A 25,799-nucleotide genomic window follows, 5' to 3' on the forward strand; every position below is an offset into this window, starting at 1 on the left:
TGTCCGTTCAATTTCTCCGGTTCCTGTTCGTTTGTTGTTCCCGACGAGCACCTCGAGGTCTGCTGTTTTTAACTCGAGAACAAAGTGACTCACTAATGCCACCTGTTGGCAAAAAATACCAGGTTTTGCTTTTAATTTAAATCTTTATTATAAAAAAAGTAGAAAAAGGTCCATGTTAATCTGCGTGTCAATAAATACGATGTAATAACACAAATAATTGTGCAAGATGTTTGCATATCTTTGTACAAGTGCTGTTGTAATAACTTGCTATTGCAATTTGAACAACCAAAACATTAATAAACTGCCCTAAACACACACACACACACACACACACACACACACACACACGCACACACGCACACGCGCGCACGCACGCACGCACACACGCACACACACAGAAAACACTTAACGGTCTCAAATTCATATTGGCTATCTAATAAACTGCCCTAAACACACACACACACACACACACACACACACACACACACACACACACACACACACACACACACACACACACACACAGAAAACACACACAGAAAACACTTAACGGTCTCAAATTCATATTGGCTATCTAGAGAAAATACTTCTGGTCAATCACATAACAACACAATCTTATTTTAAACGCTCCGCATGATCCAGGGAACCTGCATCAGCTCTGTGGGTCTGTGACAGCAGTGCAACACTGAGAGGGTAGTTGACTGTGGACTGTTGTTAAAGCCCCCAACTCCAGGGAGTGTAAGAACAAGGGACGCTTTAATTACAGACCCAGCCTCGTTAAGGGTCAGCTCTGAGGCTCAGAGCGGGGTCCTTGGGTACTCCTGTTGTTGTTGCTGCTGTTGATGCTGCCGGTGACCTTCCTCCGGCGCGAGGTCACCAGGTCGTAGAAGGGGTCCTTTGAGATGCTGGACCTGGAGGGGGTGGGGGGGGTGGAGCTGAGGTGAGTGGAGGGACGGTGGATCAGGGGACAACACACCTCTGTCCACAGGGACCGTCAGGTCAGTTCTGCAGGTGACTCAGGGTGACTCATGGAGGACCGAATCATCAACGCCATCCTTATCACCGAGCCGGTTCCACTGTGCCCCCCGCCCAATCCCTAACCCCACCCCCTGTGCTGAACCTGAACCACGTCAGTTAGCCCACACTGAGAGGGCTGGTAAAGCCCCAGACCCCCACCCACCTGATGGAGGCGACCCCACCCCCCTGACGGAGGTGACCCCACCCCCCTGACGGAGGTGACCCCACCCCCCTGACGGAGGTGACCCCACCCACCTGACGGAGGTGACCCCCGACCCCCACCCACCTGACGGAGGCGACCCCACCCCCCTGACGGAGGTGACCCCCGACCCCCACCCACCTGACGGAGGCGACCCCACCCCCCTGACGGAGGTGACCCCCGACCCCCAGCCCCCTGACGGAGGCGACCCCAGCCCCCTGACGGAGGTGACCCCCGACCCCCAGCCCCCTGACGGAGGCGACCCCACCCCCCTGACGGAGGAGACCCCACCCACCTGATGGAGGCGACCCAGCCGTCCTGCTCCGCCCGGCTGGCGGCGCTGAGCCGGTAGGCGCGGTGCTTCCCCTCCACCAGCCCCCCCGCCTCCACCTTACAGGCCTTCACCTTCTGCCCCCCGCAGCTGGACAGCTCCAGGCAGTACTGGGGGGGGGGGGGGGCACACACACACACACACACACACACACACACACACACACACACACAAGTACAGTCAGATGTCAATACACATGCACATACTGATGTAGTTACACATGCACAAGCGCATGCACACACACACAGACACACACACAGGCACGCACGCACGCACACACACAGACAGAGACACAAACACACACGCGCGCACGCACGCATGCAGGCACACGCACACACACACACACACACACACACATGCACATATGAATAAACACAAACAGGCAGCACGACATCAATCACAGCCATTAGGGGGACTCTACTCCTGGGGGAGGGAGGTGTAATAACCCCACAATCATTGTTAATTATCTGATGAAGTGGCCTAAGAAAGTAATTACATTAATTACACATCTCATTAAGGTCTCTGTGTAACCATCCACCCCCCACTGTAGACAGAGCCGGGGGCCCCGGGCCCCTGAAGAGCTACAGCCCCCCTGTAGACAGAGCTGGGGGGCCCTGTAGAGCTACAGCCACCCTGTAGACAGAGCTGGGGGGCCCTCTAGAGCTACAGCCCCCCTGTAGACAGAGGTGGGGGCCCCTACCCGCTTGGTGGGGTCGTGGATGGGCCTCACGGACAGGTTCTCCAGGGGGATGATCCCGATGGGGTCCTTATCCTGAGGAGAGAGAGAGCGGCTCAGTGGACAGAGAGGAGAGAGAGAGCGGCTCAGTGAACAGAGAGGAGAGAGAGAGCGGCTCAGTGGACAGAGAGGAGAGAGAGAGCGGCTCAGTGGACAGAGAGGAGAGAGAGAGCGGCTCAGTGGACAGAGAGCGGCTCAGTGAACAGAGCGGAGAGAGAGAGCGGCTCAGTGAACAGAGCGGGGGGGTCTTCAGGACTCACGCTGGTGTACTGGAAGTAGTAGAGGCAGCTGTCAGTCAGGATGAACCACCGCCTCTTCCAGGTCTTCACCCGCCCACCTGGAGAGGAAGGCAGCGTCAGAGGAGGGGCTGGGGGGAGGGGGGGCAGAGAGAGGCTGGGGGGGGGGGGCAGAGAGAGGCTGAGGGGGGGGAGAGGGAGGGGGGGAGAGAGAGGCTGAGGGGGGGGCAGAGAGAGGCTGAGGGGGGGGCAGAGAGATGCTGAGGGGGGGGCAGAGAGAGGCTGAGGGGGGGGCAGATAGAGGCTGAGGGGGGGGCAGATGGAGGCTGAGGGGGGGGCAGATGGAGGCTGAGGGGGGGGCAGATGGAGGCTGAGGGGGGGGCAGATAGAGGCTGAGGGGGGGGCAGAGAGAGGCTGAGGGGGGGGCAGATAGAGGCTGAGGGGGGGGCAGATAGAGGCTGAGGGGGGGGCAGAGAGAGGCTGAGGGGGGGGCAGAGAGAGGCTGAGGGGGGGGCAGATAGAGGCTGAGGGGGGGGTCAGTCACCCCGTTTGAGCAGCCAGCCCTCGCGGTCGGGGTTGAAGAAGGTGAGTGTCAGGTCGTTGCCGTCGTCCTCGGGGATCTTGAAGGGCTCCTTGGAGATGCTCTCGTACAGCTTCTGAAGAACAGAGAGAACCTCAGAAGCAGCTCGCACCGCAAAGGGGGGGAGAGGGTCTGTGTGTGTGTGTGTGTGTGTGTGTATGTGTGTGTGTGTGTGTGTGTGTGTGTGCGCGTGTGTGTGTTTAATTACAGGACCAACTCCAGTTCCTTCCGTTAATTTGTGCTCATTTGAATGTGAGGTATTTCAACGGTCCAAATAAAGATAGACTCTGACCTTCGTGAACGAATAATTAAATATTCTAACCTATCCCTGGCGTGTGCTTGCGTGTGCGTGTGTACGTGCGTGCTTGCGTGCGTGCATGTGTACGTGAGTGCATGTGCGTGTGCGTGCGTGTGCGTGCGTGCTGCGTGTGTACGTGCTTGTGTGTGTGCATGTGTGTGTGTGTGCGTGTGCGTGCGTGTGGACCCACGGTCAGCAGCTCCGCTGACAGGTCGTCCCCGTGGTCGATGCCGCGGTTCATGATGAAGAAGCGCCGCAGGTCCGGCTTGTCCTTCACGCTGGGGTTGTGGAGGCTGGTGTTCAGCATGATGATGGAGAAGGACAGGATGTAGCAGGTGTCTGCACACACACACGCACACACACACACGCACATACGCACACGTGCACGCATGTAGAAACACACAGACAAACAAACCATAAAACATGAACATGAACATGAACACCATTAGTAAATGATTACTAGACATTTAGTGTTGAATATTTATTAACTGTTAGTTAATGCTTATTACTTCATTAACTCATGTTATTTAATATGTAATTACAACTACAATTAGGGCATTTAGCAGACGCTTTTATCCAAAGCGACTTACATCGGTTAATACGATGTAATAAGAGCCTTGCTCAGGGACACATCAACACTCGCTAGGAGGAGCTGGGGATCGAACTAGCAACCTTTCGGTTACAAGACAAATACTCTACGTCCTGAGCCAAGCCGACCGCATGTAAATACACACACACACACATAAACACACGCACACACGCACACACACACACACACACACACACACACACACACACACACACACACACAAACGCACATACACACACACGGTCAAACCACATTGACACACCTGTGGTTTTATTGTGTGCTCATAAAATAATGATTATGTTATGTCGAGAAGCTGTGTGGAAACACCCGTTCCAGAGGTACCTGCCTGTGTGTGTGTGTGTGTGTGTGTGTGTGTGTGTGTGTGTGTGTGTGTGTGTGTGTGTGTGTGTGTGTGTGTGTGTGTGTGTGTGTGTGTGTGTGTGTGTGTGTGTGTGTGTGTGTGAATGTGTGTGTGTGTGCTGGAGCTAGGCTACCTGTGGACTGGAAGACCCCGGCATTGCAGTCACAGTAGCGCGCTGCGAAGGCCTCCATCATCCTGTCGATCTTCTGGGCCTCGCCCGGGAGACGGAAGCTCCACAGGAACTGTCTGTCAGGGTGGGGGGAAGAGGAGCTAGGTTAGCTCATCAAGACCTTTGCATAGGCATTGACAGCGAAGAGAAATGACTGATAACGACTCAAACAAGTGTGTGCTTCTTTTGTATCAAAAGCTATAAGAGCCAAAATAAGAGCTATATGAGCTAAATATGCACGGGACATTTCTTACATAAGTGTACCACAGAGTGTGCAACACTTGAAATACACCGTAGCGACTTTTACGCAAACATCAGTGTGTTTATGGCTTTGTGTGCGCGCGTGTTTGTGTGAGTGCATGCTATCGTACATGTGTATGTGTGTGTGCCTGCACGTGTGTGTGTGTGTGTGTGTGTGTGTGCCTGCGTCTACATATGTGTGCGCGTGCGTGCGTGCGTGTGTGTGCGTGCGTGCGCTCCACTCCACCTTAGCGCCTGCACCAGGTTGAGGTGGAAGAACTGGTGCAGGTTGACGAAGGCCTTCAGGACCTCGATGTGCATGTCCTCCCTGTTGCCACGGAAACACAATAAAGCTGTCGCTCCGTCCCACGCAAAAATCCTCCTTCTGTTACTGACGGTATAAGTCACCAACGCAACAACCATGTGTGGCCTTGACAGAACAAGCAACACGACTTCAACTGCTCACTGCCCACGTGTGAAACACTATATATATATATATATATACTGTATATCTATAAATATAGGGGAGTGGGGGGGGGGGGGGGGGGCTGACCTCTCTCCCAGGAAGTTCCCAATGGCCGTTTTGTTCAAGCCTTCCTCTTTATAGATGAACTCGGCCACAGACTCTGCTCTCCATTCCAAGAAGTTGTTTTCTACCAGATAACAAATGCCCTGAAAACACAAGAAATACATGAGTTTAGAGGAAGAGAGAGCGAGAGCGAGAGAGAGAGAGAGAGAGAGAGAGAGAGAGAGAGAGAGAGAGAGAGAGAGAGAGAGAGAGAGAGAGAGAGAGAGAGAGAGAGAGAGAGAGAGAGAGAGGCCCTTCTGATAGTAGGCGTGGGAAACGAGAATCCCTGCAGGCTTTAGGAATCATGAACGTGTCCGGGCTTAGAACCAATAACTTAAAAGTCGTCATAAACAATGAATCATTCCCATCCACGCAGCTATAACCCCACAATCCATCTGTGCACCAATCAGGAGCCTGTATCCCCTCCAGACAGCCCCCCCACTACAACACTGCTTCCCATTGTTCTTTCTGATTGGCTGAGGTTCCACGTCCCATGATGGCTTCACAAACCTGCCTGAAATACCAGAGTGACTGGGTGACCCTAACCCTGACCCTTACCCTGACCCCGACCCTGACCCTAAGACTGACCCTGACCCTGACCCTGGTCCCTCTAAAGGCTCAGAAGGAGGGCTGTACTACATGTTTGGATCCCGCCCTTCAGCCTGTGAGGTGGAGCTTCATTAGTATGATCTGGAGCCACTGCTGGGGCCTGAGCTCAGCCAGAAGATACAGACTGCAGACGGTCACCTCCAGGTCAAAGTGTGGTGAGACCCAGACGGTGACGGCAGGGGGGGGGGGGCGACCGCAGGGTCCTGCGCCTGACGACTTCGGGTTGATTATGAAGAGGGCACTTCAGATTAAGACTAGCGAAGCTATGAGCTCCACCGGGCTGCAGCTATGAGGTCACTGAGGGCCGGACCCAGGACGACTTCTCAGAGCTAAAGATACATTCGGAAACCCCGGACAAAATAGCCTGCAGTTGAGAACTTCTCCAAAAAAGAGTGCATGTCTGATTCAGTTCAGACTTTCTACTTTGTGTCTGCTCTGAGTGACTTCTACCCCCCGCCAACATGACAAAATTTCCCTAACCCTGACTCTCTCTCACGCGATCTATCTCAACTCAACCCCCCCCCCCTCTCTCTCTCTCTCTCTCTCCCCTCTTTTCTCTCACTCCCCCTCTCTTCTTTCTCTCTCTCCCCCCTCCCCTCTCTCTCTCTCTCTCCCCCACTCCTCTCTCTCTCTCTCTCTCTCTCTCTCTCTCTCTCTCTCTCTCTCTCTCTCTCTCTCTCTCTCTCTCTCTCTCTCTCTCTCTCTCTCACTCTCTCTCTCTCTCTCTCCCTCCCTCTCTCTCTCTCTCCCCCTCTCTCTGTCTCTCTCTCTCCCTCTCTCTCTCTCTCTCTGTCTCCCCCCCTCTCTCTCTCTCTCTCTCTCTCTCTCTCCCCCTCTCTTCTCTCTCTCTCTCTCTCTCTCTCTCTCTCCCTCTCTCTCTCCCTCTCTCTCTCTCCCCCCCTCTCTCTCTCTCTCTCTCTCTCTCTCTCTCTCTCTCTCTCTCTCTCTCTCTCTCTCTCTCTCTCTCTCTCTCTCTCTCTCTCTCTCTCTCTCTCTCTCTCTCTCTCTCTCTCTCTCTCTCTCTCTCTCTCTATCTCTGCGTGTGGTGGTTCGGCTGTGTTTCCGTTCCGCTTCAGTGAAACAGGAAGAGGCTTTCACGTTCCCGAGCGGCCGAGGCGTAGGGGTGGTTAGCAGTTCTGCTAACGTGCTACGTCACTCTGCTCCACTTCCTGCCATGTAGGGATCCATCTCTACATTCTGCCCCAACCCCCCCCCCATTCAAGAGTGAATGGACCTACTGATAGTGACCCTCTCATGGACCGACTGATGGACCAACTGATGGTCTGTGATGGCCAAGGGGCTTGGGTCTGAGGGCGTTGGTTGGGTCTGAGGGCGTTGGTTGGGTCTGAGGGCGTTGGGTCTGGGGGCGTTGGTTGGGTCTGAGGGCGTTGGGTCTGGGGGCGTTGGTTGGGTCTGAGGGCGTTGGGTCTGGGGGCGTTGGTTGGGTCTGAGGGCGTTGGTTGGGTCTGGGGGCGTTGGTTGGGTCTGGGGGCGTTGGTTGGGTCTGGGGGCGTTGGGTCTGGGGGCGTTGGTTGGGTCTGGGGGCGTTGGGTCTGGGGGCGTTGGTTGGGTCTGGGGGCGTTGGTTGGGTCTGGGGGCATTGGTTGGGTCTGGGGGCGTTGGTTGGGTCTGAGGGCGTTGGGTCTGGGGGCGTTGGTTGGGTCTGGGGGCGTTGGTTGGGTCTGGGGGCGTTGGTTGGGTCTGGGGGCGTTGGTTGGGTCTGGGGGCGTTGGTTGGGTCTGGGGGCGTTGGTTGGGTCTGGGGGCGTTGGTTGGGTCTGGGGGCGTTGGTTGGGTCTGAGGGCGTTGGGTCTGGGGGCGTTGGTTGGGTCTGGGGGCGTTGGTTGGGTCTGGGGGCGTTGGTTGGGTCTGGGGTGTTGGTTGGGTCTGGGGGCGTTGGTTGGGTCTGGGGCCGTTGGGTCTGGGGGCGTTGGTTGGGTCTGGGGTGTTGGTTGGGTCTGGGGGCGTTGGGTCTGGGGGCGTTGGGTCTGGGGGCGTTGGTTGGGTCTGGGGTGTTGGTTGGGTCTGGGGCCGTTGGGTCTGATGCTGCTCAGACTGTTGATTCATAACTGAAGTCTGATGGCTGACTCACTCAATCTGTCTGAAGGGGGCGGTTCATTTAGTTTCTGTCCTTGAGAGGAAAACTTGAGATGTTGCCCCTGGACCTTATCTTCAGATCGCTTAGTCAAACAGAGACATGTGGTTCACCTTTTTGGGGTCCATGTTGAATTTCTTTTTTCCACACAAGAAGATCCGGTTCCTTAAAGTGTTTTTCCTGCCAGGGAACAAAGAGACGAATTCAGAAGACAATCGTTATGTTTGCTCTTAAGTAAGAGTGAGCTCTTTACAGAAGTGGCAGAAATACTCTTTACTGAGTTCCTTTAAATGACCTACAGAGGGGGAAACAGACCCCGACACACACACACACACACACACATACACACGCACACACACACACACACGCACACACGCGCGCACGCACGCACGCACGCGGACACACACACACAACATAGTTTGTTGGTGCAAAGAACAACACAGCATCAGACTGGGCCTGAAGTCCTAAAAGTTCATAATATATTATAGAAATATGAATATGATAGCCAAACATGTAAATATACTAGAAAGATAAATAGGCTTGAGAAAGAAAAAATGTAATGTATATTACGATAAATACAGGATAACGCCTGCATATTACAGGTACTCCTGTCACGGACAACCAAATCAACTACATCCAAAGCCACACAGAGAGGCAGATGGTGGATGAGGGCAGCTCTGTGTGTAACGTGACCGGCCCCTCCAGGGAGGGGGGCTTGGCCTCTCCATTGTGCAAAGGAGCCCAGACAGACCGCGTGGAGGGTGAACCTGTTCCACGTGTTTAGGACGCTCTCTCTTCCTCAGAATAATAATTAAGGCCAGACATAATGAAACCGAGACCTAGAGACAGACGCTGTGTTCTGCCGCCCGGGTTCGGCTCGTTCCACCGGTGCCCGCGCTAATTAACCGCCTCTGATTGTCAGTCTGAGGCGTGACTGCGGCGGCGGGAGGTGGGCGCTGGGGGACAGGCCGACGGGGCGAGCGCTAAAGTCTCTCATTCATTCCAATAGAGGAACCGATACGTCTCAGACTCACTTCTGCTCGCCGAGCTCCGTGCTGACCGGTGTTTCCACGGCGACGCGTTCTGACTCCTGCAGGGTCTGCGGGGGTGGGACAGAGGGTCAGAGAGGAGACGAAGCAGAGACACACGTCACACACACACACACACACACACACACACACTGGGACCAGGGGGGACGGGAGGCCTAATGGGGTCATGGGGGTGGTTACACTGGGACATCACGGCGGTGGTGATCCGTACCTGGACGTCATCGCCGGGGTCCCCTCGGTGAGGTCGGGAGGACTTGAGGGCCGTCCTCTCGGCTGGGGACGGAGAGAACGCAGCGTTCAGTCTGCTCTGTGAGCACGGCGGTATAGGCTATCAGGAGGGGAGCTAGGGGGACTGGACTGTCCTCCTCCTCCTCCTCCTCCTCCTCCTCCTCCTCCTCCTCCTCCTCCTCCTCTCCTAGGATGAGGAGTGAGGGGTCCAGCCCCAATCCAGGGGGGACTGGACTCTTTACTCCTACTCCTCCTCCTCGTCCTCCTCGTCCTCCTCCTCCCCCTCCTCCTCCTCCTCCTCCTCCTCCTCCTCCTCCTCCTCCTCCTCACTCAGGGAGGAGGAGATGACCACACTGACCTGTCCCCAGCAGCCCTCAGACCACATCCATGAATAACCCCCTTCTCTAACCATTGATTCTTCACGCTGAGGTCTGACCGCAGACATGTACTGCACTGCGAAGTCACGAATGCGATGCCTGTTTGAGTCGTCAGACAGTTTGTGTTCATAATTCCTACAGTATTTTCGAGTCTCAAAGCGCTTCCCTATGGAACGAGAGCCCAGACAGAGTCCTCAGTACCGGAGAAAAACCCGTAATCCAGGGACAAGAGAAACAAATGTGTTCCATCACCTCGGAGGGAAGAGTGAAGCTCTTGATCTGACAGCGATAACACGGCACTCATTTAAAACACATGAACACATTCTAGATAACAGCGTATTTACTTTGACTCATTCACTCATTCATTAAATAAATAGACATAAACTCAAACACAAAACTCAGTCTGTGGGCTAAAATCACTAAGATCACTGACGTTAGAAGGACCTTGTTCTAAGGACACTACTGATAGAACGACTCGCAATAAGAAAAACCTCAAAAACACTAGAACCAGCTCCAGAAGGGTAGAAATGATACCAGCAGTCGCCTACCTCTTCCCCAGAGGAAGCTGTCTTTTCTGCGACAGGCCATGTTGTTGACGGAGCAGCATCTGAAGACTTAGAGGAAATGTGTCACGGAGCACGGCGAAGAGGCCGGACGTAGACACAGAAATAGTCTCTGAGCTATACACTAAAGACACTGAAATAGTCTCTGAGCTATACACTAAAGACACTGAAATAGTCTCTGAGCTATACACTAAAGACACTGAAATAGTCTCTGAGCTATACACTAAAGACACTGAAATAGTCTCTGAGCTATACACTAAAGACACTGAAATAGATTCTGAGCTACACTACAGACACTGAAATAGATTCTGAGCTACATTAGAGACACTGTCATAGTCTATGAGCTAAACTACAGACACTGTCTCTAAGCTACACTTCTTACATTGTAATAGTCTCTGAGCTACACTACAGACATTGTAATAGTCTCTGAGCCAGGCTAAACTACAGACACTGTCAGCTAAGAAGGACTCTGTTATGTGACAGGCCCTAGTCGATAGATGATGTCCCAGTGTTACAAGAGTAGCCTACAGTTAGACCTAGGGAGAGAGAGAGAGAGAGAGAGAGAGAGAGAATTCATATTGAAGCATACTTTATTTGGGTGAGAGGCAGAAACTAACGTGGGGCCCTTTCTGAACATCTGGCCCCCTCTAGCGTGCACGGCAATAACATGCACACGCACACACTTCCGTCAAAACAGTTCATCGTTATTAAACCCTATGAATCAGCTCATGGTTCGGGTCCCTGAACATGAATTTGGCTCTGACGATATTTTAATCAACACCAGTGGACACAACTCTCCCAGTGCTCCCGGTCTGTAGTCCTGTGGTTTTTAGTCCGCCTCGCGCCGCGCAGCGGGGCGCTGGTCGCCACTTCCTGGATGTCAACACGCAGCGCGCGACTCGGATCCGTCGCGTTCTCGGGCGCGCCACTCGGATCCGTCGCGTTCTCGGGCGCGCCACAGAACGAGACTCCGACAGCACGAGCACGAAGTCGAGCCGTGTCCCGCGAACTTTTACACTTTAGCGCCGCGCGTGAGGAGTTTAGGCCGACTTCGTTCTCCTCTTGAAGTGTTTGGGAAAAGTTTGGGCGATGCAAGCCATCAAGTGTGTGGTCGTGGGGGACGGGTGAGTGTGGTCCGCCTTTACTGGTCCTACTTGTCCGCCTGTACTGGTCCGCCGCGTATCGTACTGGTGTTCACCTCGTACTGATGTTGACTTCGTACTGGCCTTACTGGTGTTCACTTCGTAATGGTCCTACTGGTGTTCACTTCGTACTTATGTTCACTTCCTACTGGTTTCATTAGGGAAGTCGAGTTCTGGGCTTCTGGGTTTAAAACTTTTAAGACCTGTTGAGAGGAAGGGTGCCATGGTGCTCTGGTGGGTCTCTCCTGGTCTAACGTGTGTCTCTCCTGGTCTAACGTGTGGTCTGGTGTGTCTCTCCTGGTCTAACATGTGTCTCTCCTGGTCTTACGTGTGGTTTGGTGTGTCTCTCCTGGTCTAACATGTGTCTCTTCTGGTCTTACGTGTGGTCTGGTGTGTCTCTCCTGGTCTAACGTGTGTCTCTCCTGGTCTTACGTGTGGTCTGGTGTGTCTCTCCTGGTCTAATTGTGGTCTGGTGAGAACGTGTGGTCTTGTATCTGGTCCATTACCTGTTGGAAAGAGGAGCTCCTGGTCTGGTTCCTCAGACAGGTTCTGCTCAAAGGCTCTGAAATAGCTTCACTGTGTAGAGAAAGATAATCCTACCTTATAGAGTTCAACACAGTCACACTTCAGGGAGACAGAGGGTCCGAATGCTGCACTAAAGTTCAATATTTCAAACAAAATGGATGCTTATCAGTTCTAATGAGGAAGTGACTGAGTGGGTAAGGTTGGCTCTGGGCTGATGACTACTCTGAGTTCTGCTCTCTAGCTAAACGTCTTCATTGCAATGCATGGAGGTAGAGGACTGGCCTTCTCTTCCCCATTTGAAATGACTAAACCACTTCCCGTGCTGGGCTGAGGCCCCAGTTCCTCTTTCGGTCCCTCTCGCTCGAGTCCTCGTCTGCTTCGAGCTGCAGGACTTCGTCCTCGGCAGGCGGGGGTTTGGCGAGGAGTGGCCGCCCTCTGACACCGTAGGAGGCCTCCTGCTACCTGCCGTTGGCCTTGAAGTAACAGTCATTAACTTGCGTTAGTCACAGGTGACTTGAAATCGCTCTGCGCACCACGTCCTGTTCAGGCTGGTCGATTCTCCGGGGTTTGGTGAGCCTGGTTCTTGCCCAGGCGTAGTGAGACACCAGTCTGTATGTTTTATGGCGGCAGTGTCTTAGGAGGTTTGAGCGGGTTGACTGTTAACCGGAAGGTTGCTGGTTCGCTCCCCGGCTCCTCCTAGCAGAGTGCCGAGGTGCCCCTGAGCGAGAGAGCTCACCCTGACTGCTCTGGGCCGAGAGGTGAGGCATCTGTATGAGCTCTAGGAAGGAGCCATGATGGTAACCCGCCATGACTCAGAGGAGCCTGGACCTCCTTCCCTTTCCTTGTGTGCAGGTTATTCTCTGAATAAGGTTAGTTATTTGGGTGCTTTGTACGGTGACCATGGGTTCATGTTGCTGGGTTAGATGGACTGGATTCCATGTGTGCTTTTATTCTATGTAGGTTTCTTAGCATATATGACCTATTCTGGTGGCGTTAACGTTTGGTAAGCCAAAAGGAGCTACAGCATGTAACATTTTCTTTCAGCATTTTCTGCTGATGACTACATATGTTTTTGTGTCTACTATGTTAAAATGTGATCTGTGTATGCAGTTTTACAAACGGACTTATAAATGTCATATGCAGGGCTGCAACTAACAATACTTTTTAGTCTATTCAAATCTTTTAGTCTTTGAATTGAAATTTCACTGAACAGAGTTACTGTTAGAGTCGGTAGAGCTGTGGTCCTGATGGCTCGACACGTCCTGGGAAAGATCTAGCTCAGGGAACGAGGAGGAGGAGGAGGAGGAGGAGGAGGAGGAGGGATGCCAGCCACACACCACCGTTTAATAACTGGATTCATGCTGACAGAATGTTTCAACAGATTGTTTGACAAGCTGGGGTCATCCCCCGTGCATTCACACAAACACACAGACGCACACACATATAGACGCGCACATAGAAACACACACATAGACACCCGTGCACACGCATGCACACACGCACATTTAGACAAACGCACACACATGGACACGCACACGATCCCCATCCCAAAGGTAAACTCTGCAGCATCACATACTCAACAACACACGCATACATCCATGCATATTTACGAACACGCGCATGAGTCACACGCCGTCTGCGCACGGCCCCTGTGGTGAACCTACTCTCCTTAACGGCCACCCCGTCGTGGTATCCATCTTGAGGAGGATGCATGCACAGCAAAGTTGCAGTGAGGGCAGAGCAGATTTCCCCCCTGCACAGGCTGCTGATGAAGGGTCTGGGTCTGGGTGTGTGTGTGTGTGTGTCCGGGGGTGTGAGTGTGTGTGTCGGTTAGCATGTGGCTGTGTGGGGTTCTTGGTGTGTGTCTGCTCCTCATTCTGCTTTACTGTAGACCTTCTTTTCATCTACACAGGCAGATGCTCACAAAGATATCTATACATGCAATGACAGGAACGTGTTCAGAACGTATTGACTGTCCTTCTTCACTATGTTGTATTTAGTTAAGATCCACATTCTCCACCTGATGTGACTTTACCATCCGTCTACATGTGTTATACATGTCACAAAAGATGGTTCTAAGCCTACATCGTTCTCCTAGTGAACACGGTTCTCCTAGTGAACACGGGTCTCCTAGTGAGCACGGTTCTCCTAGGGAACACCGGTTCTCCTAGTGAACACGGTTCTCCTAGTGAACACCGGTCTCCTAGTGAACACGGTTCTCCTAGGGAACACGGTTCTCCTCGTGAACACGGTTCTCCTAGGGAACATGCCCGGGGCGTCCTTTCTCGCTCGCCCGCGCCCAGAAAGCGTCAGAACAGGCGAGGGGACGTGGAGGCAGGGGAGACATTCCTCCTCCTGCCTGAACACGCTCCGCGCTGGAAGCACTCCGCAGAGTTCAGCTCTCTGCAGGAACACAGATCCACTCGGGACGGTCCCCGTGAGGGACCCCAAGGTTCCTTGGGACGCAACATGAGGAACCCCACTGTTCTTTATGAAGAGACATGAGGAACCTGACTGTTCCTTATGAAGAGACATGAGGAACCTGACTGTTCCTTATGAGGAACCAGACTGTTCCTTATGAAGAGAGGAACCTGACTGTTCCTCATGAGGAACCCGACTGTTCCTCATGAGGAACCCGACTGTTCCTTGTGAAGCGATGCACAGCAGAGAGCAGCATAAGTCAGAGGAGGCTTTGATGTAGTGAGGTGTGACCTCTCTAAAGGAAGGCGTGTGCTCTCCACTTCTGAGAAGCAGGGGTTGTTCTCACATGAGGGGCTGGGGAGCGAATACAGAACAGACAGGGCAGGTCTTTGGGGGGGGGGGGGGGGGATTTTGAATGATGTATGGTCATTCTTGATATTTTCTGCGAAATTCTGCTGTTGCAGTTCTGTGTGTCTGTGTGTATGTCTGTGTCCGATGCTGATTGCCTGCTTTGTCTTTCAGAGCCGTGGGGAAGACATGTCTGCTCATCAGCTACACCACCAATGCCTTCCCTGGAGAGTACATCCCCACCGTGTGAGTGCACCTCTGTACTGTAACACACACCATACACCACCTCCGTACTGTAACACACCACCATACACCACCTCTGCACTGTAACACACTCCATACACCACCTCTGCACTGTAACACACCACCATACACCACCTCCGTACTGTAACACACACAATACACCACCTCCGTACTGTAACACACCACCTCTGTACTGTAACACACCACCATACACCACCTCTGTACTGTAACACACCACCATACACCACCTCCGTACTGTAACACACCACCATACACCACCTCCGTACTGTAACACACACAATACACCACCTCCGTACTGTAACACACCACCTCTGTACTGTAACACACCACCATACACCACCTCCGTACTGTAACACACCACCATACACCACCTCCGTACTGTAACACACACAATACACCACCTCCGTACTGTAACACACCACCATACACCACCTCCGTACTGTAACACACCACCTCTGTACTGTAACACACCACCATACACCACCTCCGTACTTTAACACACCACCTCTGTACTGTAACACACCACCATACACCACCTCTGCACTGTAACACACCACCATACACCACCTCCGTACTGTAACACACGATACACCATCTCTGTACTGTAACACACCACCATACACCACCTCTGTACTGTAACACACCACCATACACCACCTCCGTACTGTAACACACGATACACCACCTCTGTACTGTAACACACCACCATACACCACCTCCGTACTGTAACACACGATACACCACCTCCGTACTGTAACACACCACCATACACCACCTCCGTACTGTAACACACCACCTCTGTACTGTAACACACGATACACCACCTCTGTACTGTAACACACCACCATACACCACCTCTGTACTGTAACACACCACCATACACCACCTCCGTACTGTAACACACCACCTCTGTACTGTAACACACCACCATACACCACCTCCGTACTGTAACACACCACCATACACCACCTCCGTACTGTAACACACCACCATACACCACCTCTGTACTGTAACACACCACCATACACCACCTCTGTACTGTAACACACCACCATACACCACCTCTGCACTGTAACACACCACCATACACCACCTCTGCACTGTAACACACCACCATACACCACCTCCGTACTGTAACACACGATACACCATCTCTGTACTGTAACACACCACCATACACCATCTCTGTACTGTAACACACCACCTCTGTACTGTAACACACCACCATACACCATCTCTGTACTGTAACACACACCATACACCATCTCTCTACTGTAACACACCACCATACACCACCTCTGTACTGTAACACACCACCATCCACCATCTCTGTACTGTAACACACCACCATACACCATCTCTGTACTGTAACACACCACCATACACCACCTCCGTACTGTAACACACGATACACCATCTCTGTACTGTAACACACCACCATACACCACCTCCGTACTGTAACACACCACCATACACCACCTCTGTACTGTAACACACCACCATACACCATCTCTGTACTGTAACACACCACCATACACCACCTCCGTACTGTAACACACCACCATACACCACCTCTGTACTGTAACACACCACCATACACCACCTCCGTACTGTAACACACGATACACCATCTCTGTACTGTAACACACCACCATACACCACCTCTGTACTGTAACACACCACCATACACCATCTCTGTACTGTAACACACCACCATACACCACCTCTGTACTGTAACACACCACCATACACCACCTCTGTACTGTAACACACCACCATACACCACCTCCGTACTGTAACACACCACCTCTGTACTGTAACACACCACCATACACCACCTCCGTACTGTAACACACCACCATACACCACCTCCGTACTGTAACACACCACCATACACCATCTCTGTACTGTAACACACCACCATACACCACCTCCGTACTGTAACACACCACCTCTGTACTGTAACACACCACCATACACCATCTCTGTACTGTAACACACCACCATACACCATCTCTGTACTGTAACACACCACCATACACCACCTCTGTACTGTAACACACGATACACCATCTCTGTACTGTAACACACCACCATACAGCATCTCTACTGTAACAAACCATACACCATCTCTGTACTGTATCTCCGTACTGTATCTCTGTGCTGTATCTCTCACACCATTAACCTCCATAACGCGGACCCAGCGAGCAGCGCAACATGGGGATCGTCTTTATTCCTTTTATATGAACATGATTATTTAGAATGATGTAATACTGTTCTCCCTGAGTGAGGTGGATGAGGCAGCGTGCTGGTGGTATTTGGGTTGTTTCTGATCTGCCCCCTGGTGGTCAGACTGGGCCGACGCAGCCCCACTTGAACATGGATCACATCCGTGTGTCTCTCAACAGGCCCCCACACAACGTACATTGTGTGTTAGGTCATCATTTATCTTTTACAAAGTAACACACAGAGAGAGGCTCCATATGATCGCAGCCAAACCCAGCCTCCGAAGAGGATGAATAAATAAATGAACGACTAAATGAAGGATTGAATGAATGTGTTGTTGAGGTGAAGTGTGCCCTGTGCCTCAGGTTCGATAACTACTCCGCCAACGTGATGGTGGACAGCAAGCCGGTGAACCTGGGGCTGTGGGATACGGCCGGACAGGAGGACTACGACCGGCTGCGGCCGCTGTCCTACCCACAGACGGTACCAGACACACACACGCACACGCACACACGCATACAGATACACAGCAAGAGACACAGACACGCACGCAAGCCGCAAACGCATGCACACGCAAGCATGGAGCGTGTGACTTGCTCCAGCAGACGTAGACACAGACCTGCGAGGTGAACGTAGAGCCGTGGTCCGTCAGGAGGGAGCCAGATGAAGGGGCATGAACTGCTCCTCTTCAGCCCATCTAGACGGTGACATGCTCTGCGCTCGTACTAAAGGAACCCGCATGCCTGCCCAACAATGACTTGGCTCTATTGTGGGGACACACACACACACACACACACACACACACACACACACACACACACACACACACACACACACACACACACACACACACACACACACACACACACACACACACACACACGGAAGCTAATGCACACACACACGGAAGCTAATGCACACACACACGGAAGCTAATGCACACACACACGGAAGCTAATGCACACACACACACACACACACACACACACACACACACACACACGGAAGCTAATGCACACACACACACACACGGAAGCTAATGCACACACACACACACGATTATGGTGTATCCGTTGCGCCTTGCTTTTAGATTTTTCACAATAGAAACTGAATTCAAATGCCTTTCTGTTGCGGGGGACGGGGCTGTGTTTGGTGTCCGTTATCGACCCGCCTCTTATTTCAACAGTCGAGCCGGAGTGAACCCGCCGTGTGGCGGCGGTGGGCGTTGGCTCTACACGTGGCTATTTAGCGTGTGGTGATGAGGTGTAGCACCTCGCCCCCCCCCGCCAAGCTGACACGGCGCTGAGAACAGGAAGCAGTATGAATATAAAGCAGCCCTTATGGCGCTCTCTGTATCTCCAGGTGGAGGTCCTCATGTTCCCTCCTCCTCCTCCCTAATGCTGCTGCTTCCTCATGATTCATTATTAATGAGGCACAACGTGTGTGTGTGTGTGTGTGTGTGTGTGTGTGTGTGTGTGTGTGTGTGTGTGTGTGTGTGTGTGTGTGTGTGTGTGTGTGTGTGTGTGTGTGTGTGTGTGTGTGTGTGTTGCCCCCCCCCCCCCCCCTCCAGGATGTGTTCCTCATCTGCTTCTCTCTCGTGAGCCCCGCCTCCTTTGAGAACGTCAGAGCAAAGGTGAGCCCGCACACACACAGACGGTCACGCACACGTGCACTTTCACACACTCTCACATGCATTCTCCATACACACATACTCTCATACAGATATGCACTCTCAGACACACACACACACACACACACACACACACACACACGCGCATGCACTCTCTCTCTCACACATGCACTCTCTCACAGACGCACACTCACCTGTACACTCACACTCTGGAGCAGTCCTGTCATTTACTTTCCGTTCCCAGTGATCCTTTTACCGGAGCAGTGGCTTCGATCCCGCCGCCGTCATCAGAGGGTGTACTGTAGTCCATCTGCTATGAGCTCTGAGATGATCTGTTTAAAGCTGACGGCCTCCGTTATGAGCCACTCTGAGCTTAAGACTCCTGCAGGCTTATTCAGACTAATCAGGGGCTCCATCCCCCCCCCCCCCGCCCTTCTCGATGGTTGAAGTAACGCTGAGTGTGTTGTTGGCAAAGCGCTGTCATCACGGTCGTCTGACCCTGGCCACCTGAAGCCGCCAGACCGGACGCACTGCCCGTTGCTTCTGGTCGGTCGGAGCTCCGCCCGCTAGCCAGTTCCCGCTCCATTCTCTCCTCTCATTGGAGCGATCCCAAACACGTCCCGGTGGTTCGGAGGGTAAATACCATCGTTATGACGCCAGCCGTCGTGTGGCTCGTCCAGCTGGCGGCGAGGTCAGAGGTCAGCCATGGGGTCGGCCGCCAGGCGAGGCAGACGTCCGAGTGTAGACGGACAAGGTGCTTGGGACCGAGGGGCGGGCGGTGGTCGGGTCACGGCTGTGGAGCCCCCGTGGACGCCCCCCAGCCCTGTCCCGCCCACAGCCACACCGGCCCCCATGCGTGTTTCCCGTCACCGCGGTGACCGTGGTCGACGTGGCGACCGCGGTACCGTGGTCCCCATGGTGACCGTGGTCGACGTGGCGACCGTGGTGCAGTGTTCACCTGGTCACCGTGGTCATCGTGGTACCATGGTGACCGTGGTTACTGGTCCCCCTGGTGACCGTGGCCCCCTGGGCCCCGTGTTCTCCGTGGTTACAGTGGTTACCGGGGCTTCCAAACAGCTGTTGCACCACTGCTTCGCCGTGGAGACGGGCCGCAGCACGTCTGCATTCTTTGTTGTTCCTGAGAGGGGGCGGGGCCTCCGAGAGGGGGAGGAGCCTCTGTTTGGACGCACCCTGGCACCCTGCCTGAGGGAGCGGGCATTGTGATCAGATGAACCGCTCCCCAGGGGTCGGAGCTCTGAATGGGTCTCTGGTCCACACCAGACGCCCTCGCACTCCTCAATGGAGCCGAGTCCTTTCCCTCCTCTCTCCTTCTGTCCTCTTTGTGTTCCCTTCCTTGATGTGCCATCCTGTGTGTCATCACACGCAGCTCACACCGAGAGGCGGATCAGAGCGGGCTCTACTTTATCACTCTGAGGTCTCACCCCAGGAGAACGTTAGTGAGATGGTGGGTACTCTTTAGTACAGGACTCAGTCCGCACTACGCCCCGGTGCCTGCGGGGGCAGCTGTGAGTCGGTATTTGTACCCTCAGACACCGACTGATGAACACAGAGCCTGTCCCTCAGAGAACCACCCAGCCTTCAGGGTCTGTGGAGAGAGTCCTCTCCACGGCAACGCACTGCGAGCCCGCTCAGACCTGCAGAACGTTCCTCTGAGCCCGCTCAGACCCGGAGAACGTTCCTCTGAGCCCGCTCAGACCCGGAGAACGTTCCTCTGAGCCCGCTCAGACCCGGAGAACGTTCCTCTGAGCCCGCTCAGACCCGGAGAACGTTCCTCTGAGCCCGCTCAGACCCGGAGAACGTTCCTCATCTCCTCCTCCCTTCCTCAGGGTGTAAAGGGAGGGCTGAATGCAGATCAGTTTGTCCCCGGGGTGTTTCCACGTCCCCGAAGCAGAGCTGTGACGTTGGACACGTGGGTAGACATGCATGTGCTGAAGAAAGGGCTTTCCGTCTCCCTGAGACTTTGACTCTGATGTCGGCAGTGTGGTGGAAACCCGGCTTCTCGGTTCGTTTATCTGTTGTTCTCCCTCTGACTCGGTCTCCACCACCGAGTCGAATGCGCTCGCTGACTCCGTTACATCTAACAAATGGAAAGTGACAACGGATCACAGTTCAGCCAGGCAGCGCCATGACAACCGGTCACAGCGGACAGACTGGGGATGGAGACGGATGGACGGAGAGACGGCAGTGGGTGGAGGGCTCCAGCATGAGGCCTATTTTGACGAGCCTCGTAGCCTTGAACCAGTGCTACGGCCTAACGAGCAGCTTATTAGTGTCTATACCCCTCATCGGTGACCTTTGGGCAAATATTGTTTTATTGAATTATTGCGTTTTATATTCACTCAGCATCGCAGTGATGTGACGTGGTTGAACTTAATGATGAGGTCGTCTGGTCGGGGGGTGGGGGGGGGGGGGGGGGGGGGGGGTACAGGACAAACAGCCGCGAGACACAGGGGAGCCAATAAGGACGACCCCTTATATTGGCTCACTAGCTTATTGGAACGAGGCCAGAGGAAGCTTCACTCCTTACTAGCACCGTGTTTTGAAGAAGCAAAGTGAACGTTGACGGCCTCCTCATGTGATCAGAACAAAACTTATCTGAGTGTGCGTCTGTGTCTGTTTGTCTGCCTCTACGTGTGTGTGTGTGTGTGTTTTATCTGTGAGTATTTCTTTGCCATGCATCTGTGCATGTGGGTGGGTTCCAGTATGTATCCAGATGTGTGTTAACCTCCTTGTGTTACATCCAGATGTGTGTGTTAACCTCAGTGTGCTGTATCCAGATGTTTGTACTAACCCGTGTGTGCTCCTCAGTGGTACCCAGAGGGGTGTGTGTTGTGTCCAGATGTTTGTACTAACCTGTGTGCGCCCTTCAGTGGTACCCGGAGGTCAGTGTGTGTATCCAGATGTGTGCACTGACCTGTGTGCGCTCCTCAGTGGTACCCAGAGGTGCGGCACCACTGCCCCTCCACCCCCATCATCCTGGTGGGCACCAAGCTGGATCTGCGGGACGAGAAGGAGACCATCGAGAAGCTGAAGGAGAAGAAGCTGGCCCCCATCACCTACCCCCAGGGCCTGGCTCTGGCCAAGGAGATCGGTGAGACCCCCCCCCCCGCTGGCTCCTGATCAGAGCTGTGTGTGTGTGTGTGTGTGTGTGTGTGTGTGTGTGTGTGTGTGTGTGTGTGTGTGTGTGTGTGTGTGTGTGTGTGTGTGTGTGTGTGTGTGTGTGTGTGTGTGTGTGTGTGTGTGTGTGTGTGTGTGTGTGGAGAGCTCCGCGCTGCCTCATATGTGTGTGTGCTAACCTCAGTGTGTGTGTGTGCCCCCCCTCCCCCCCCCCCCCCCCCAGACTCGGTGAAGTACCTGGAGTGCTCCGCGCTGACCCAGCGGGGGCTGAAGACGGTGTTCGACGAGGCTATCCGCGCGGTGCTCTGCCCCCAGCCCACCAAGCCCAAGAAGAGGGGCTGCCAGCTGCTCTAAGAACCCCCCCCCCCCCCCTCCACAGCTGGGCTCAGGGACCACCACAATGGCTTAACACTCGAGAACATAGTATAAAGTATATTTACCCGCAGATTAACAGCAGTGCTAGGCGACATCATACCCATCATCACACCCTCATACCCTTACCCTCTCACGGTCATGGAGACTGAGGCCCAATCCCATTTCTACCTTGTACCCTTACCCCTCCCCCCTTCCCTTTACCCCTTCAAAACAAGGGGGAGGGGTAAATGGTAGAAATGGGATTGGGCCTGAGTCTAGATACTGACTCATCATTTGGCTGTCCGACTGTAAGAGATACGATGGCAGGTAACATCTGATTAGTTCAATGATTAACTCTATAGATTAACTATAGATCTATATTGACGTCTCCACATTCTGTGAGCACTGATTGGTTGCCTAGCTCTGTTGTTAAGGGATTTAGTATCAGGGAGTCGTGCATATTATTATTGTCATGTTATTATTATCATACTTAGGGATCATTTAGGCAACACTGTATTCAGGCGGCAGTAAACCAGATCTAACGGTTGAACCAGATCAAACGGTTAAACCGGTTCAAAGGTTCAAGTGCACACGTGCGTGCATGTGCACTTGAGTATTTTCTGTATTTTGGAGGTAAAAACCGCACTTGGTGTTTAACAAGAACTCGTGCCGCTGCCCATAAACAATATCTTAAGGTATTTATTCCCCAGGAGAGACGAACAAACGATAGCTTTAGGACGAGCTGTTCGACGTGACCCCATCATGTTTTGCCATCGCCAGATTTAAAGGTCCCATGGCCTGCCACCAGGTGTGGTGGGATTAGCCGTTACAAGCTGTTTTGGAAATCTGCCCTTTATGACATTTAGGTGGACACGCCCACCTGTGATGTCGTATGGGGCAGATTTCCAAAACGGCTTGAAACGGCTAATCCCACCACACCTGGTGGGATGCCATGGGACCTTTAAGGAAATATTAATATTTAATGGAATGAAAGTCTGTTAGATAATCCAACTGCTTTGAGATTAAAGCATTGAGCAATAGTCTATGCGTCCTACCATCTTTAAAAATGTTTCATTAAATCAGTTATTTGGTAGTTTGTTTACATTCCTTTTTGTCTTTTCTAAACAATGAACTATTATTAAATAATTACTCCACACATTAAACTCATTATTCAATCAGTGTGAAGGTTCAGTTCTGCACCCACGCAGTGTTAAAGGACCACTTGAAGGATTTCTTTGATTTGAGTGCTAAACATCCATTGGTCCAGAGTACTTAAGTCCCCCCCACAAGGTTAGCCCCGGTAAATCAGCAGCAGTGCCTGTTTCTCACCAGGGGGGCGCTGTCGCGGTGGTTTGCTGTAGATCAGGGATGGGCAACTTTCATGATAAAGAGGCCCACATTTTTCATCATAACCATCGGAGGGCCACATGACTGCACACTTCAACTAAACGTGAGCTGAGAGAAGCTACACAATTTTGAATTTGGTAGATATGATTTCCTGTATTCTGGTGCATTTTGGGGATGGCCACTACCTAAAAAATCATCCAGAATCATAACCTATGTACGGTATGTTAATTGAACCAACATACATTCATTTCATGTTTTCCATGCTCAAACAGCCACATGAATGGTCAGTATTTTTATCAGTACAAAGGGCTAACATACATCATCATTCAATGAAGTCCAAAAACTGAAAAACAGTGGCCCCATATTAAGTGCAACAACTCAATGAACTCAAACCCAACAAGCAGTTGTAGTAGTTGTAGTGGCGACTTAAGTGGATATCTTTAATGACTATCGCTTCTAAGCAAACTAGACGCATGGGTTTGCCTTCGAATTCTATGAATTCTTCTCATCTTTCTTGACCGAGTTTTCTGTAACTCGATCAATTATTATTCTTTTTTTTTTATTTTTTTTTATTTTTTATTATGTGCGGGCCTGACTGAGTCGGGCCGCCAGTTGCCCATCCCTGCTGTAGATCCTTTTGAGATGGATTGGGGAGATTAATGATGCGATGACTGGTCCTAGAATCGAGTGATCGAGTCTCACATTTTTATCCAGTTCTTTACATGTGTTACTGTGTGCTCCACACAACAGCCTAAAGGTTATCTCTATCCAGGCTTTTTAAATAAGGGAAATTTATGATATTACAAGTGCACACCAATGTGCTCCTCTTGTATTAAGCCGGCGCTCTAACCAAAGTAAAAACCAAACACCTCTTCGAGTGAAATGAGCTGCAGCCTGCAGGCCATCAGAGAACAGGTCGGGGAGAGGCGTCTGGCTACAGGAGCAGCAGGACTTGCATGTTATTTATACTATCAGTTTCAGTGTTCAGAAAGAAACACAATCACAATCACCGTGTCGGATTATGATTGTTTTCCACGAAGCGAGCTGAGACCATATTTCCCCAAGGACGACAATGGCAGACTAACTAGATGATGAGCTTCCAGATCTATGTGAGGAGAGAGTGAGAGAGGAGCAGCAACTGGAGGAACCAAACCCAGATCCTCTGCACCACCATCTCAGACGCTCTAATGTTAGACGGTATGGCTCCTAAACACTGAATCTGTCTAGGCTCCTAAACACTTCCACGCTGAACCCACAGAAGTATGTCCGTATCTGGTATCTGTTTTAGATCAGTAGCTAAAATATTGAGAACTGCGGTTGCTGAAGTTGCTGAAACGTTTTGTAGAACGACAGAATTACGTTTTGGTGGAACCACTACGTTGGCCCCGATCCTATTTAAGTTGCGAGTACAACGAGGCCGACGGCGTCTCTCCAAGCGAATACCGGGATCGTTTGTCGATACAGAGGACCGTCAAACCCCACGGTCCCTCTGTGTTATCGTGTTGGAGGCAGTGGCTCAGGAGGTAGAGCGGGAAGACTGGAGTGCCGAAGTGTCCCTGAGAAAGACCCCTCCTGACTGCTCCCGACCAGCTGGCTGTCGCCCTGCGTGGTTGGCACCTCCTGTTGGTGTGTGAATGTGTGTCTGAACCGTTGTTGTCGCTTTGGATAAAAGCGTCTCTGCAAAATCCCCTAAATGTTAATGTAAAGGTAATGTAAATGTACTGTAAAGGTAATGTAAAGGTACTCTAAATGCGGGCGTTATCCCACTGGGTCGGGGTTAGTCGGTGGACCCTCTCCCAGGATGTGGACAATGCGGAGTGCTTGCAGAACGAAGGGCAGACAAAAGATGTTTATTTGAGCCTGTGAAGGTCTTAAAAGCGGATTCCATTAGCAGGCTTGGTTGTGAACACTCTCACTCTGTCATTCTCCTCTATTTCTTAGTTGGCAGTAAATGAGAACATAACAAAACCCGATGGATTCACGGCCGTGGTTTGACAAAGCGCTGTCGTCCTCGGCTCGCAGTGAGGACAATAAAGGTTTGAATGGCTGCCAAACAAAAATCCATCCAGCGACAGATTGCCCACCGCATTAAAAAATAAAAGGATGGTGTGCGGATTCTTAAGAGAGAGAGACGGATGATTCTGGAAGGATCTGCGTACT

At 52.4% G+C, this 25,799-nt stretch overlaps 3 protein-coding genes across 6 annotated transcripts; 2 read left to right on the forward strand and 1 right to left on the reverse strand.

The window, feature by feature from the left end:
* Nucleotides 1-123: 123 nt before the first annotated feature.
* LOC115532136 (cytohesin-3) lies at nucleotides 124-12,171 on the reverse strand. Of its 3 annotated transcripts, none has more exons than XM_030341690.1 (14): nucleotides 11,987-12,171; nucleotides 10,230-10,780; nucleotides 9,288-9,349; nucleotides 9,062-9,126; nucleotides 8,141-8,207; nucleotides 5,310-5,428; nucleotides 5,004-5,084; nucleotides 4,481-4,593; nucleotides 3,588-3,736; nucleotides 3,064-3,175; nucleotides 2,544-2,620; nucleotides 2,248-2,319; nucleotides 1,512-1,657; nucleotides 124-911 (listed from the first exon to the last, which is right to left on the reverse strand). In XM_030341690.1, exons 2-14 carry the CDS (start codon nucleotides 10,267-10,269, stop codon nucleotides 785-787), a joined length of 1,230 nt encoding a protein of 409 aa, XP_030197550.1. In that variant the 5' UTR covers nucleotides 10,270-10,780; nucleotides 11,987-12,171; the 3' UTR covers nucleotides 124-784. The 3 variants fall into 3 exon arrangements, with proteins under 3 accessions (XP_030197550.1, XP_030197567.1, XP_030197560.1); XM_030341707.1 differs by having other exon boundaries at nucleotides 9,288-9,383; nucleotides 11,987-12,170; XM_030341700.1 differs by lacking the exon at nucleotides 11,987-12,171 and having other exon boundaries at nucleotides 10,230-11,145.
* Nucleotides 11,166-23,455, forward strand: rac2 (Rac family small GTPase 2). 2 transcript variants are annotated; one of them, XM_030341728.1, is made up of 6 exons: nucleotides 11,166-11,368; nucleotides 14,855-14,926; nucleotides 17,536-17,653; nucleotides 18,741-18,803; nucleotides 21,753-21,915; nucleotides 22,161-23,455. In XM_030341728.1, the coding sequence occupies exons 1-6, from the start codon at nucleotides 11,334-11,336 to the stop codon at nucleotides 22,460-22,462; spliced, it is 753 nt and encodes a 250-aa protein (XP_030197588.1). In that variant the 5' UTR covers nucleotides 11,166-11,333; the 3' UTR covers nucleotides 22,463-23,455. The 2 variants fall into 2 exon arrangements, with proteins under 2 accessions (XP_030197588.1, XP_030197579.1); XM_030341719.1 differs by having other exon boundaries at nucleotides 21,753-21,912; nucleotides 22,162-23,455.
* LOC115532165 (collagen alpha-1(IV) chain-like) lies at nucleotides 19,313-21,240 on the forward strand. The gene is made up of 2 exons (XM_030341741.1): nucleotides 19,313-19,417; nucleotides 19,483-21,240. The coding sequence occupies exon 2, from the start codon at nucleotides 19,506-19,508 to the stop codon at nucleotides 20,022-20,024; it is 519 nt and encodes a 172-aa protein (XP_030197601.1). The 5' UTR covers nucleotides 19,313-19,417; nucleotides 19,483-19,505; the 3' UTR covers nucleotides 20,025-21,240.
* Nucleotides 23,456-25,799: the final 2,344 nt, after the last annotated feature.

This window comes from Gadus morhua, chromosome 2, assembly GCF_902167405.1.
Source record: "Gadus morhua chromosome 2, gadMor3.0, whole genome shotgun sequence".
Taxonomy (NCBI): Eukaryota; Metazoa; Chordata; class Actinopteri; order Gadiformes; family Gadidae; genus Gadus; species Gadus morhua.